Genomic DNA, 16,232 nt, shown 5'->3' with positions numbered 1-16,232 from the left:
ACTAACACTAAGAGCTTGACAATTGTCAGTATACCCATTATCACAATTGGTCCTCTGAATAACACTGTAATGTGCAACAAAGATATTAATACCCCCTTTTTAAAATAAGGAAATTAAAATCCTAAAAGTTTAAATGGCTTCCCAACACTAGTCAGTTTCAGAGGTGGGATGAAGCCAGTGTTTCAACTCTTCATAAAGCCTTGAAAAAAAGCAATTTTAAGGTTCAGTGAAACACAGTTACAAAAAAAGCAAATTATAAACCATGTAAACTGCAGCAGACATTTAGAAAGCAAAAACTGTGATTATTCAGATTAGGGTCATGATGGATAGTGATTTTCAAACTAACTACATTAATTTTTTGATAGTATGCTCAATCTATATTTAAAAACCATAAAGATGTCTGCCATCTAAATGTTCCATTTTTAGTATATATAAAAAATTGCTAGTAATCAACAGTTTTATATTGAATTAATGTTGAGTCTGTCAAATACTTACATATTAGATCTTTATTTCATTGAAAAGCTCATCTAATCTTTGAATTAACTATAGTTTTCAAATTTTCATACTGAGTGAAATAAATTTAAAAAAAGCTAAGAACTATATGATGTCACACATAGGTGGGATATAAAACTAAACTCATGGACATAGATAAAAGTGCAGTGGTTACCAGAGGGAAAGGGCAGTGGGGAGGGGGAGAGGGGAAAGGGTATAAAGAGGGACAAATATAAGGTGACCGAAAATGATTTGACTTTGGGTGATGGGTATACAACATAATCAACAGTTCAAATGCTATAGAAATGTTTGCCTGAGGGGGTCCAGAAGATGGTGATGGAGTAGGCAGACGTTCCAACTCCCACCTCCCAGAACCAAAGTGGATTACAACTTAACTTGGGAAAAATCATATTGAAAAACCATCTAAGCATCACCGAAGAAAACACCGTGAGACTGGTAGGAAGGGCAGAGATGCAGAAAGGGCTATCCCTGCTCCCAGGAGTGAGTGGGGGCCCAGAGGGACACTCATGATGGGGTGAGTTGCTTGGGTGAGTTGTGGGTCCTCAGCCCCAGGTCTGAGCCTCAGCCTAGAGCCCCAGAGACTAGAAGAGGCGTATGAACAGTATATAGCCGAAAGAAGAACCAGGTTACTGTTTGCGAGAGGGAGACAGAACTCTCAGACCCAGGATCCGTCTTAAAGGGACCACACAGAAAACCTTGTTCACAACCAATTACCTGGGGCTCCGGGAGCGGGGAGCGCTGAGAGGACCGGAGTTGTGAGAAGAGAGTGTAATCTTGGGAGCACAGGGTGAGACATTGTGGGGGACAGCCACCTTAACCCCTGTGCTGAGTCACTCCTCAAATCTAAAGTGGCCATTTTTCCTGGGAGAAGCAACACTAGCAAAGGGAAGCAATTACCCCGCCCACTGGAGGTGCTCTTACTCCAGTCACTTAGAAGCAGGGGAGCATCAGGGACACAGGTTTTGAGTGCTGAGGTCTGGGCTAACCCCCTCCCCTATGCTACTGAGTACCCGCCAAAGGGCAGGCGGGCCCATCTGCAGCACCTGCAGTGCCCACCCATGAATGCCCAAGGAGGTGGTGGCGGTGGTGGCAGGCCGACTGGAAGACCACACCTCGGGAACACAGAGGTCACACCCACTGGCCAAGAGTAGATAAAAGCCAGCCTGGGACTGCAGCTGATATTTACAATGGCACCTGGGCCCAGCAGAGGCAACCACAAATTCTGGATTGCCTGTAGCTCCAAGAAGGCTAAGGGCCAATCATAGGCAGTGACCCCCACTGGTCTGCGCAAGGTTCCAGCCAGAGAGGACTGGCACATCCGGCAGCCGGATATGGAGAGCATCAGCTCAGGACTTAACCCTTGTTAGGGTGGTATCTTAAGAAAGGGCTCCTTGCACCTGACCCAGCTAAGGCATAGAAAACGCCGACACAAATAGCAAAAAGAACAGTAGGAGCAGACAAGTGGCCCACAGCGGATTATAAACAACAGCTGATGCCAACCCAAGATCTAGAAACAACACAACTGGAAGCTGAAGGCAGACATCACCAACCCTATACTCAGCTAGCTACACAAACAGCATACCCAAAGGAGGAGTCTATACACAGACAAAATGGGAAGACAGAGAAATGCAATCCAAATGAATCAACAAAAGAAATCCCCAGAAAAAGAACTGAATGAGATGGAAATAACCAAGATACTGATGCAGAGTTTAAAATAATGATTGTTAGTATGCTCAAGGATCTTACAGCAACAATGGATGGACATGATGAGCTCCTAAATAAAGAGATAGCAAGCATCAAAAAGGACATTAAAATAATAAAAAAGAATCAGTCAGAAATGACAAATACAATATCAGAAATGAAGGCTATACTAGAAGGAATTAATAGCAGGCTGGATGGAGCAGAGGATCAAATCAGTGATTTAGAGACAAGATAAACAAAAGCACAGAAGCAGAACTGCAAAAAGAATAAAGGCTCAAAAAGTCTGAGGAAACTGTAAGAGATCAGGAACAAGGCAGGGGTGCCCCCTTTCACCACTCTTATTCCACATAGTTCTGGAAGTCCTAGTCACAGAAATCAGAAAAGAAGAAGAAATAAAAGGCTTCCAAATTGGAAAAGAAGAAGTAAAACTATCATTATTTGCTGATGACATGATAATGTAAATAAAAAACCCTAAAGTCTCTCTCAAAAAACTTATGGACCTGATAATTCAAGGTGGCAGGATATAAAATTAATATTCAGAAATCTGTGACAACAGGAAGAGAAACAACATCCACATCATAGGGGTTCCTGAAGGAGAAGAGAAAGAACAAGGGATAGAGAACCTGATTGCAGCAAACATAGTTGAAAACTTCCCTAAATTGATAAGGGAAAAGTCACACAAGTTCAAGAAGCACAGAGAGTCCCATTAAAGAAGAACTCAGACCTACACTAAGACACATCATAATTAACATACCAAAGTTAAGAGATAAAGAAAGAATACAAAAAGCTGCAAGAGAAAAGCAGTCAATCACCTACAAAGGAGCCCCCATAAGGATGACATATGACTTTTCAACAGAAACACTTGAGGTCAGATGGGAATGGAAAGGAATATTCAAAGTAATTCAAAACAAGAGCTTACAACCAAGACTTCTTTATCCAGCAAGGCTATCGTCTAAAATTGAAGGAAAAGTAAAAAGCTTCCCAGACAAAAAAAAACTTAAGGAATTCATTATATCCAAACCAATGCTGCAAGAAATGTTAAGGGGCCTGTTGTAAAAAGAACAAAGGAAAAAAAAATCTAGAAAAAGAGGAGTGTAGATTTAAAGAATAAAATGGCAACAAACAACTATATATCAATAATAACCTTAAATGTAAATGGATTAAATGCTCCAATCAAAAGATATAGGTAGCTGCGTGAATAAGAAAAAGGACCCATATGTATGCTGTCTACAAGAGACCCACCTCAAAACAAAGGCTATACATAAATTAAAAGTGAAGGGCCTGACCTGTGGTGGAGCAGTGGATAAAGCAGCAGATCTGTAATGCTGAGGACACCAGTTCGAGGCCCTGGCTGCCCTGGTCAGGGCACATACGGGAGTTGATGCTTCCCGCTCCTCCCCACTTCTCTCTCACACTCTTTCTCTCTCTCCTCTCTAAAATAAATAAATGGAATCTTAAAGAAAAAAAAAGTGAAGGGATGGAAAAAAATATTTCATGCAAATGAAAATGAAAAAAAAGCTGGGGTAGCAATACTTATATCTGACAAAATAGACTTTAAAACAAAGGCTATAGTAAGGAATAAATAAGGTCACTACATAATGATAAAAGGAGCAATCGAATAGGAGGATATAATCATTTTAAATATTTGTGCACCTAATATAGGAGCACCTAAATATATAAAGCAGATTTAGATGGACATAAAGGGCGAGATCAACAGCAATACTACAATAGTAGGGGATTTTAATACCCCACTAACATCAATGGATCCTCAAGAAAGAAAATTAACAAAGAAACAGCAGCCTTAAGGACACACTAGATCAACTGGATTTAATTGATATCTTCAGAACCTTTTACCCTAAAGCAACAAAATATACATTCTTTTCAAGTGCTCATGATACATTCTCTAGGATAGACCACATGTTAGAACACAAAACGAGTCTCAATAAATTTACGAAGACTGGAATCATATTAAGCATCTTCTCTGATCACAATGGCATGAAGTTAGAAATCAACTACAGTAGAGAAAGTGAAAAACATTCAAACACTTGGAGACTAAATAGCATGTTATTAAATAAAGAATGGGTTAACAATGAGATCAAAGAAGGATTGAAATTTTTCCTTGAAACAAATGAAAATGAACATACAACAACTCAAAATTTATGGAACACAGCAAAAGCAGTCCTGAGAGAGAAGTTCATAGCATTACAGGCATACCTTAAGAAGCAAGGAAAAGCCTGACCTGGTGGTAGCGCAGTGGATAGAGCATTGGACTGGGATGTGGAGGACCCAGGTTCAAGACCCTGAGATCGCCAGCTTGAGCACGGGTTCATCTGGTTTGAGCAAAGCTCACCAGCTTGGACTCAGGTCTCTGGCTCGAGCAAGGGGTTACTCGGTCTGCTATAGCCCCACGGTCAAGGCACATATGAGAAAGCAATCAATGAACAACTAAGGTGTCACAACGAAAAACTAATGATTGATGCTTCTCATCTCTCTCCATTGCTGTCTGTCTGTCCCTATCTATCCCTCTGACTCTCTCTCTCTCTCTGTCTCTGTAAAAAAAAAAAGGAAGCAAGAAAAAGCTCAAATAAACAAGTTAACCCTGCATCTATTAGAACTAAAAAAAACCCCAGCAAATAAAGCCCAGAAGTAGAAGAAAGGAAATAATAAAGATCAGATCAGAAATAAATGACATAGAGGCTAAAAAAAATATATAGATCAATGAAAGCAAGAGCTGGTTCTTTGAAAAGGTAAACAAGATTGATGAAGCTTTAACCAGACTCACAAAGAAAAAAAGAGAGAGGACTCAAATAAATAAAATTAGAAATGAGAGTGGAGAAGTAACAACTGACACAGCAGAAATACAAAGGATTGTAAGAAAATATTATGAAGAACTGTATGCCAAAAAATTAGACAACCTAGGTGAAATGGACAAATTTTTTAAAACATATAATCTTTCAAAAATCAATCTGGAAGAATCAGAAAACCTAAACAGACCAATTACAACAAATGAAATTGAAACTTATCAAAAAACTCCCAACAAACAAAAGCCCTGGGCCAGATGGCTTCACAAGTGAATTCTACCGAATATTCAAAGAAGAACTAACTCCTATCCTTCTCAAGCTATTTCAAAAAATTCAAGAGGAGGGAAGACTTCCAAGCTCCTTCTATGAGAAAAGCATACGTCTCATTCCAAAACCAGGTAAAGACACTACCAAGAAAGAAAAGTATAGGCCAATATCCCTGATGAACATAGATGCTAAAATTGTCAACAAAATATTAGCAAACCGGATCCAGCAATACATGAAAAATATGATACATCATGATCAAGTGGGATTTATTCTGGGGAGGCAAGGCTGGTACAATATTTGCAAATCAATCAACGTGATTCATGGCATAAACAAAGGGAAGGAGAAAAATCACATGATAATATCAATAAATGCAGAAAAAACATTTGATAAAATCCAGCACCCATTCATGATCAAAATTCTCAGCAACGTGGGAATACAGGGAACATACCTAACATGATAAAGGCCATCTATGACAAACCTACAGCCAACATCACACTCAATGGGCAAAAATTAAAAGCAATGCCCTTAAGATCAGGAACAAGGCAGGAGTGCCCCCTTTCACCACTCTTATTCAACATAGTTCTGGAAGTCCTAGCCACAGCAATCAGACAAGAAGAAGAAATAAAAGGCTTCCAAATTGGAAAAGAAGAAGTAAAACTATCATTATTTGCTGATGACATGATAATCTAAATAAAAAACCCTAAAGTCTCCATCAAAAAACTTATGGACCTGGTAAGTCAAGGTGGCAAGATATAAAATTAATATTCAGAAATCAGTGGCATTTTTTTTCCAGTGGCATTTTTATTCACCAACAATGAACTGTCTGAAAGAGAAATTAAGGAAACAATCCCCTTCACTATTACAAAATAAACAAATAAATAAAGTACCTAGGAACAAATTTAACCATGGAGGTTAAAGACTTGTACTCAGAAAATTATAAAACATTGATAAAAGAAATCAAAGAGCATACAAACAAGTGGAAGCATTTACTGTGTTCATGGATAGGAAGAATAAACATCATTAAAATGTCTATATTACCCAAAGCCATCTTTAGATTTAATGCAATTCCTATTAAAATACCAATGGCATACTTCAAAGATATAGAACACATATTCCAAAAATTTATATGGAACCAAAAAAGAACACAAATAGCCTCAGCAATCTTGAAAATGAAGAATCAAATGGGAGATCACACTTCCTGATATCAAGTTATACTACAAGACTATTGTACTCAAAATAGCTTGGTATTGGTATATTGATCAATGGAACAGAACAAAGAACCCGGAAATAAACCCACACCTTTATGCACAACTGATATTTGACAAAGGAAGTAAGAGCATACAATGGAGTAAAGACAGTCTCTTTAACAAATGGTGTTGGGAAAATTGGATTAGTACTTATAAAAAAATAAAACTAGACCAGCAACTTACACATTCACAAAAATAAACTCAAAATGGATAAAAGACTTAAATATAAGTCATGAAACCATAATCATCTTGGAAGAAAACATAGGCAATAAGCTCTCTGACATCTCTCGCAGCAATATATTTGCTGATTTATCTCCACGGGCAAGTGAAATAAAGGACAAATGGGACTATATCAAACTAAAAAGCTTTTGCACAGCTAAAGACAATATGAACAAAATAAAAAGACATCCCACACAATGGGAGAACATACTCGACAATTCGTCTGATAAGGGGTCAATAACCAAAATTTATAAAGAACTTGTAAAACTCAACACCAAGAAGGTAAAAAATCCAACCAAAAAATGGACAAAAGAAATGAATAGATGCTTCTCCAAAGAGGACATACAGATAGCCAATAGGCATATGAAAAAAATGTTCAAATCACTAATCATTAGAGCAGGGGTTCCCAAACTTTTTACACAGGGGGCCAGTTCACTGTCCCTCAGACCGTTGGAGGGCTGGACTATAAAAAAAAAACTATGAACAAATCCCTATGCACACTGCACATATCTTATTTTAAAGTAAAAAAACAGTGCTCCTCTCACTGATCACCAATGAAAGAGGTGCCCCTTCCGGAAGTGCGGCAGGGGCTGAATAAATGGCCTCAAGGGTCTGCATGCGTAGTTTGGGGACCCCTGCATTAGAGAAATGCAAATTAAAACCACAATGAGATGCCACTTCCCACCTGTCAGAATTGCACTCATTAACAAAACAACACATAATAAATGCTGGCGAGAGTGTGGAGAAAAGGGAACCCTCCTGCTCTGCTTGTAGGAATGCAGACTGGTGCAGCCACTGTGGAAAATAGTATGAAGATTCCACAAAAAATTAAAAATCAAACTGCCTTTTGACCCAGCTATCCCACTTTTAGGAATATATCCTAAGAATACCAAATCACTGATTCAAAAAAAGAAATGCACCCCCATGTTTATGGCAGCATTGTTTACAATAGCCAAGATCTGGAAACAGCCCAAGTGTCCATCAGTGGACAAATGGATTAAAAAGCTGTGGCACATATGTACAATGAAATACTAGGCAGCTGTGAAAAAGGAAATCTTACCTTTTGTGACAACATGGATGGACCTGAAGACCATTATGCTAAGTGAAATAAGCCAGGCAGAGAAAGAAAAATATATGACCTCACTAATTTGAGGAATGTAATGAACAATGTGAACTGAGGAACTGAATAGAGGCAGAGGCGGGATCAAAGGAACCAGAGGTAAAGCGGTCAGCGGGAAAGGGGATGAGAGGATAAGATCACTGAAGGAAAGAGAGTAGTGAAATTTTATATACATAACACAGCGTTACAGAGAGCAGGACAGCAAATCCTGGAGGGAAGGCGGGAAGTTGTTGGGGGGGGCAAGGGGGGTGTCAAGGGGAACACAGGGGTGGGGGGCAAGATATATTCAGTGGGACACTTGAATCTATGTAAACATAATAAATTAAAATCAGTAAAAATTTTTTAAAAAGAAATGTTTAGCTAAAACCTATGTACTCTTATTGATCAATGTCAGTCTGTTAAAGTTAATTTCCTAAATAACATTTAAAAAAATAATTCTTAAAGAAAAAGACAGAAATAAATATGGCAAAACATTAAAAAATAAATTTTGAAGTAGTATTCCTCCTCAACTAGTCTCCTTTGCCTATAGATAACAATTGAGTCTTATTTTATATATCAAATTAGAAGAACAAGATATCATGTGTGCACTACAGTAAACCAAGATAAAAATGAAATATTTTAATGAAAATTTTTATGAGGGTAGTTTTAGCCACAAATATAATATAAAACCCAAACCCATAGTTTCTTAGTATAACTGATGAAAACTCTTCATCATATTGATAATTTTACTCAAGTTGTAATCTCCTTTAAACAAACCGAAATCAGTAACTACTTTTGATTTAATAACCCGTCTTTAAATAGATCCAGTTTAGACAGTAAGAGGAGTCATGTGACTCCTGTTGCAATAATCCCATCTTCTGGGAGTGTAGATAGAAACTATTGTCTGCTGTTATATAAAAATAATCCACCTCAATTCCCTCTGGACAATGGGAATGTTCTCTGCAGAGTCCCAGCTGTAGCTAAGAAGGCTCAGGGGCTGCTACCATTGTTTACCAAGTGACAGTTCACCCACAGCAGCTGATGGGCTGTTTGCCCTGGTCTACATTATCTTACCACCCAAGGTTATTACAGCCGCTCCTTCAGAGAGCGAATAAAGAATGGATATGGAAAGTGGAATGTCAGGAAAGAATAGGAACGCTGTCCACTTGAAACCTTCCAAAGGAAGGGGGGTGGATCAAAGGCCAGAGGGGGGAAAGGAGGAGCTGAAGCACTTCAGTACTGCTTGGCCTGGCCTCCTAGTGTCCCCGCCTCTGGGCCACACTGAGAGCTTACAATCCAGGCAGCCAAAGTCAGCAAAAGCATTTCAGAGCTTGAAACTGAGAAGACGACCCCCAGTGAGAAACAAATGGCAAGGCTGGATCAGTGCTGATGCACTGCATCCTATAAGACGCAAAAGACCTTCCGATGATCTCCGTTACTCTCAAAGAATTCAGTGACATTTGTCAGTATAGCTAGCACTGACTTCTTTTGTTTTAATCAACAATTATTCTTATGAAATAACTGAGAAAGTAGAGCAAAAATACGCAGCCCTTCCCCACACCAATCTCCGCCCACCCTACAGGACTTCGCACTTTGGAGTACACACACTATTTGGAAGCAAGGGTGCGGGTGTTGTGAACACATCACCAGTAGTAATGTGAAAAGCATTTTAAAAAAATAGGCCAATAAACTCAGAACAATTAAATCCTCTTGAAAAGCCTGTGGAAACGGAGAACATAATTAATATGTTCACAATGGGCACTAAGGTTGCCTGATTATCTCAGAGCACTCGAGCAAAACACAGTGGTGGCAGGCGGGCAGGCAGCAAAAACACACCAGGATTGGTTTGTGGAAGTCCTCACCATTAAGAAACATGTTTGGATTAAGTTTGAGAAAAAAGCAGGCCTTTGGGTAACTGAACTCAACTGTTCACTTTTACTTCTGAATATATACAAATATATTCAAGCCCACCAGAAGTAAAGGGACAACAAGAGTCTTTTTTCTGACTGTGATCATGAAAAATGGGTCGATTTTCTGATTTTTTAAATTTTTCATCGAGTCACCCTGGTGCCCTTTGGTGAATGAAGGTAGAAAAGGAACAGAAAGCAGGGTCAGGGATGGCCCCACATAGCACAGCGGAAGGCATATACTTCTCTGCTGACATTCGCTATTTTTAAAAAAACACAGGCCAATCTGGCTAAGAACCAAGAGAATTCCACTTGAATTTTCTGATCAATGAGACATCCTCCCATGATTTTACAGGCCTTATTTTTCTGCTTCATTACCCCATGGTCTTTCTAGCTCAGAAAGTGCGACAATCTTGTACAGTAATGATGACAAAACTGACTAAAGAAAAAGTGGAATCTTTAATATGGTCATAATTCCTCCAGAATATAGTGAAGTAAAATTTCTGGGCTGCATCTCTTCTTGTTAGGTAACATTTGAACAGATAGATGCTCTATCTAATAGCCAGAGTTCAATAGTCCCTAGGAAAGCAGTAGGTCAAGGATGCACTTTTACCTACCATCTAAAAAAGCACCCTGGAGCCACAAGAGCAGAAAAGAGGGAAGTTCCAACTTACAATGTAACAAATTTCCCCATGAATAAGATGCATCCTTCTTTGAAAAAATTGGGGTCTAGCGTCTTATACAGTGGTTGTAGTTTTTTTACTTGCATTTCCCGCTTTTTCGCGCTTGTTTTTGCGCTCATTGTTGAAGACAGTGATTCGTCATCAGACACAGATGAGGGCAAGCTCATGGATGGAAGTTTTGACACTGATGAGGAGCTCTATGAATTTTATGATGAATAAAACTTGAGTTCAATAACATTATGTAATACTTATTTTTTTTCAAATTTCAAGCCCCAAAATTAAGGTGCGTCTTATACAAGGGACCGTCTTATACATGGGGAAATACGGTACATCTTTTATTATTATTATTATTATTTTGTATTTTTCTGAAGCTGGAAACGGGGAGAGACAGTCAGACAGACTCCCGCATGCGCCCGACCGGGATCCACCCGGCACGCCCACCAGGGGGCGATGCTCTGCCCCTCCAGGGCGTCGCTCTGCTGAGACCAGAGCCACTCTAGCACCTGGGGCAGAGGCCAAGGAGCCATCCCCACCGCCCGGGCCATCTTTGCTCCAATGGAGCCTTGGCTGCGGGAGGGGAAGAGAGAGACAGAGAGGAAGGAGAGGGGGAGGGGTGGAGAAGCAAATGGGCGCTTCTCCTATGTGCCCTGGCTGGGAATCGAACCCGGGTCCCCCGCACGCCAGGCCGACGCTCTACCGCTGAGCCAACCGGCCAGGGCCCGGTACATCCTTTAAACACCACGTGCAAAGAAGACATTCCTACTGCCTCTGCCTGGTGAGGTCATCCATGCTCCAGGCCCAACTTTGCATAAGTGGGCGGGCTCGCCGACCTTTGGAAAAGTCAACCAGGAATGCTGTGTTTCTTTCCCAAATTGAACTACTGTAATTTAAGCTTTAGAATGACCAAACACATAACTCACATATATATTTGCAATCCTCTCCTCCTTCAAACCTCCTTTACCCATTTCTCTCTCCTGTTGTAAGAGAAAGGCTGGGAGATGGGTTCAGGCATAGTAAACAGTTGGTTGTGACATTTGCTCCACAGGAAATGGTAACTGAACATTTTCCACAAATTAAACATTGCCTGTGGGACTTACATGACCATTTGTATATAGGCTAGTGGAGAGATGTTCATCATGGCCCTTTCACCTACAAAGAAAATAGGTCCCTTAGGAAAGCTAAACATTGGGAACATTTTGAGCCAATACTACAACTCTAAGGCAAGCAGCATACGTTGAGAAAAGCAACCTTGCTGAAAAAGAGGATACAGCCTGGTGCAGCGAAAAGAGCCAAGACTCTGGCGGCAGGGAAAATAGGAGCTGCACCACTTACTAGCTGTATGACCTTGGGGAAATCATTTCAGTTTTCTGGGTCTCAGCATCCTTGCCTCTGAAATTGGGGTTGTGATAAAGATAACAACAACCATACCCGATGTTGTTGTGAAGAGTCACTAAAATATCAAATAGCCAGACCAGTCTTCATTCACTGAGAAACTAACACTGTAAAAAGATAAAGTAAATAACCAGTTACTCAGAAATGAACCCTGAAATGATGTTCCACTGCCTTCCTTAAGATCAAAGATGTAACAAGTAACAGCTTTTCTTTTTTTTCTTTTGTATTTTTCTGAAGTGAGAAGCCGGGAGGCAGAGAGACAGACTCCCCGCATGCGCAGGACTGAGATCCACCCAGCATGCCCACTAGGGGGCAATGCTCTGCCCATCTGAGCGATTGCTCTGTTGCAACCGGAGCCATTCTAGGGCCTGAGGTGGAGGCCATGGAACCATCCTCAGCGCCCAGGGCCAACTTTGCTCCAATGGAGTCTTGGCTGCTGGAGGGGAAGAGAGAGACAGAGAGGAAGGAGAGAGGGGAAGGATGGAGAAGCGGATGGGCACTTCTCCTGTGTGCCCTGACCAGGAATTGAATCTGGGACTTCCACACTCCAGGCTGATGCTCTACTGCTGAGACAACTGGCCAGGGCTGTAACATCTTTTCTTTAAAAATTATTTTTTCTTTTCTAGCCCTGGCCGGTTGGCTCAGCGGTAGAGCGTCGGCCTAGTGTGCAGAGGACCCGGGTTCGATTCCCGGCCAGGGCACACAGGAGAAGCGCCCATTTGCTTCTCCACCCCTCCGCCGCGCTTTCCTCACTGTCTCTCTCTTCCCCTCCTGCAGCCAAGGCTCCATTGGAGCGAGGATGGCCCGGGCGCTGGGCATGGTTCTGTGGCCTCTGCCTCAGGCGCTAGAGTGGCTCTGGTCGTGACATGGCGACGCCCAGGATGGGCAGAGCATCCCCCCCTGGTGGGCAGAGCTTGCCCCTGGTGGGCGTGCCGGGTGGATCCTGGTCGGGCGCATGCGGGAGTCTGTCTGACTGTTTCTCCCTGTTTCCAGCTTCAGAAAAATGAAAAAAAATTATTTTTTCTTGTTTAGCTGTTACAATTTGGATAAACATTTAATCAGGAACACTGTGGGTCAGGAATTATGCTAAGAGTGGGGGTTACAAAATTGAACAAGATTATCTTTCTCACCCCTAGGGAGTTTCCATTTGTTGATTTACCGAAGTGCTACTTTCAATCATACAACATAGTTGCCGTTTTTCTTTAACACCTTTGAATTTCACCCTGTTGTCTATTACATAAGAGTAGGTGACAAAAGCAAATGTACTATTTGACTCCAAGTCCCAATCTGTTCTCTTTTCTCATGTCTCTCCTCTGCCTCACAAGACAAAATATCTACTGGGCTCAGTTGGTCAGAGCTGCTCCTGATTAAAAAAAAAAAGGTTTAGGATTAGGAACGAACACTCAGTTAGTTAACTGATTCCAGTTTGAATTGCATACTTCAACCACCATTCACCATAAAAGCCCAAAACTTTGGTCCCACTGGCCAGAAACTGCCTACTCAATCAAGTAGGTTCAGCATTTGCTGAGAAAACAGTGCAAATCGTATAATCCACTGATAAGCCCAGTGGTTTGGGAGTGTACATACTATCATCCTATCAAAAGCACAGATGTTGTATCTCTGGAACTATTTACTAACCTGAGGATTACAATAAATCAAAAACCATTGTCTTCAATATAATTCCTCTTATTTTCTCTCAAGTCACTTCACATCTCAATTGTCTTAACACACACACACACACACACACACACACACGAACATTGTCTAAGCCCTCTGTTCTCTGGCACCAGCCAGCCCTCTTCCTCAGAGATTCAGATTCCGTGCCCCAATGCTATGCCCCAAAGCGAACAAGCCCAAGAGGCCATTGCTTGCTGACCCTGCAGGAAAATACTCATAAACAGAGCGGCAGAGGTTCTGATTCCCTCGAAAGTACTGGCGTGTGGAGTTAATCAAGTGGCCTTTTCTGACATGGGAAAAAACGGTTCACGGGTGCTTACAGAGGCCTGAAAGGCAAAACACTGTTGTCCCACAACCCAAGCCCCACTCAAGGGATCCCTGAACTTAAGGTTTATCACCGAAATGGTGGGCACCCTCTGTCCGTGCTGTCTGAGCCTCCCAGGAATACACACGGGGCACCTGATTTTCTGTAATTACAAGAGAAGCGGCAAGCGCGCTGACAGTCTGGACCACCGCACCCTCCGAAGCCCCCCCCCCCCCTACACACGGCTGCGGCCAGAGTTCCTTGACCCGGGATAACCCCCTCCCTCCCACATTTGAGGGTGGGCACGTATCCGGAGCTGGGTGCAGAATGTAGGGGTCGATCTGTAGATTATAACCACCTCTCGCCTACAAACAGGGGGAAAGGCATCAGGAAAGAGAAGCAAAACTTCTAAAAACAAGAAAGCTAAATGGGTGAGAACCTGCCCGGACCCACAGGTCTTGTAGCTTCTTCCGAAAGTTTTGGCTTAAGTTCCCAATGCCCTGCGTGTTCGGGGACAGAAAAGTGAAACGCAGACGGGGAAAGCTCCGGTCAGGGCTGGGAAGGCTGGGCTCTCGGGTCCCCGCCGGCAACCAGATCCTCCAGGGTCGCCTCGGGACACCTGCAGGAGAGCCGGCTGCTCACCTTGAGATAATCATTCTCCGAGCGCAGCTCTTCCATCTCGCGCAGCAGCTCCTCCTCCTCCACCGCCGACACCAGTCGGGACTGCTCGCCCGGGCCGGGATCCTTGGGGGTCCCGGGAACCGCTCGTTCTGGATACACGCGCCCCACAGCATCCTCCGCCCTGCTGGGCTCTGCGGACCCCGCGGCGACCCCGCCCGGGCTGCTCCGACCCCCGAGGAGAGCGCAGGCGTTGGGGGGCGCGGCAAGGAGCGCGGAAGGCTCCGGGCTGACGAGTGGCGCCCCCCGAGCTGCGGGACTCGGTGCGGGGGCTCCTCGCAGGGGTTCTCGGTCGCTAGATCCCGTGCCGGACTCGGCATCGCTGCTGGCGGCGGGAAGCAGGCGCTGCTCATCGGACAGGGGTTCGGAGGGGCAGTCGGAGAGGTCCGAGCTGCTGTCCGTGTGGCTGATGCGCGAGCCGGGCGCAAGGGGGCCGGCCGCCGGGGTCACGGCGAGGATCACCGCGGGGGCCGAGGCGGCGGGGATCAGGGGACCGGGAGCACGTGCTAGGGGAGCCCCGAAACCGCGTTTGGTTTTACGGCCCTTCGCAGCGGCGTTCAGCGGCTCGGTCCCGGGCGGCGGCAGCAGTTTTCCAGCCCGGGACAGCGGCTCGGCGGGCAACGCGCGCGTCGTCCTTTTGGGGCCGGGAGAGGCCTTAGCGCTGCCCGCTGCCCTGGCCCCGGAGCCCGTTGGCGGCTTGTCCTTCGCGCCAGGTGCGCCGCCGCTGCGCCGGGAGAGGCGGCCCGGCGCGGCCAGGGTCCCAGGCGAAGACGGTGCTTTGCCTGCAAGGCTGGGCGAGCGCGGGGCGGCGGGCGCCGGAGATCGGCCGGTGGAGGGGGCGGCGGGGGCCGGGCCGGGCGCCGCGGACCGGCCGTGCAGGTCCTTGAAGAATGGTCGGGCGGGAGAAGGTACACGGTGCAGCCGCCTCCGTTCGGCCAGCGGGTGAAGGTGGTGGTGGCGGTGGTGCTGGCCGGGCGGCTGTGGCTTCGCGTCTGGAGCTCCGCCCGCGGGGCCATTCAGCGTCTCCATGGCTGGGGCCCAGACCGCGAGCGGCAGCTCCAGCAGCAAATGCTCCGGGTGGCGGAGGTGGCGTGCAGCCTCCCGGCGCACTGGCTCATCCCTGTCCCCCAGCCCCGCCCGGTCTGCGCCCCGCGCTCCCGCGCTCCCGCGCCCCCCTCCCCCTGGCCCGAAGATCCCGCGCGGCTCGCCGCCGTCTCGCTCTCCCTTGCTGAGGTCACTGCCGCCGGAGTTCTTCGGGCACAGCAGCGCGGTGGCTTCCTGCCGTTCGCATCCCCTGGACGCTGCGCTCGCGGATCGCGGGCGAGCCGCTGCGGCCTCGCACACCCGCACTTGTCCCGCCGCGACGCTGGAGGCGCGTTCCCCGCTCCGGTGTCCGGCTCTCCGCCCACGGCTGGCCGGCTCCGCGCGGCGCCCTCTGCTCCCGCCCGCGCAGGCTCTGGGAAGAGAGAAACTGCACGCGCGTCCGCCGAACTCCTGGAGCCCTGCGCCCAGCCGCCGGGTGCGCATGTCCCGCCGGCCGCCAGCCGGCGCCGGTGGGGGCAGGAGGGCGGGGCCTCGCTCACCGGGGCTCGCGCGCAGGCTGCTTTTCCCACCGCCCACCCCGCCTGCTCCGCTTTGGGACCCTACTTGCTTGCTGAGTTCGCAGCGACACAGTACTTGGCGCTGGGAAAGGAAGACAGTAGGAAAGGTGACGGCGGAAGGGGTGCGGGCACTGGCCACTTGG

At 45.3% G+C, this 16,232-nt stretch overlaps 1 protein-coding gene across 8 annotated transcripts in view; it reads right to left on the bottom strand.

Annotated features, from left to right (window-relative positions):
• MTCL1 (microtubule crosslinking factor 1) overlaps positions 1–15,971 on the bottom strand; it is a 169,329-nt gene extending 153,358 nt beyond the window's left edge. For all 8 annotated transcript variants that reach the window (XM_066246431.1, XM_066246434.1, XM_066246432.1 and 5 more), the window contains exon 1: positions 14,453–15,971. In XM_066246431.1, the coding sequence (XP_066102528.1) occupies positions 14,453–15,517 (1,065 nt within the window). In that variant the 5' untranslated portion in view covers positions 15,518–15,971. The remainder of the gene's footprint in view (positions 1–14,452) is intronic.
• Positions 15,972–16,232: the final 261 nt, after the last annotated feature.

Source organism: Saccopteryx bilineata, chromosome 11 (genome assembly GCF_036850765.1).
Source record: "Saccopteryx bilineata isolate mSacBil1 chromosome 11, mSacBil1_pri_phased_curated, whole genome shotgun sequence".
In the NCBI taxonomy this organism is placed as follows: domain Eukaryota; kingdom Metazoa; phylum Chordata; class Mammalia; order Chiroptera; family Emballonuridae; genus Saccopteryx; species Saccopteryx bilineata.
Note: the sequence above shows the minus strand (reverse complement) of the source record. Positions and strands in the feature narration are given on the sequence as shown.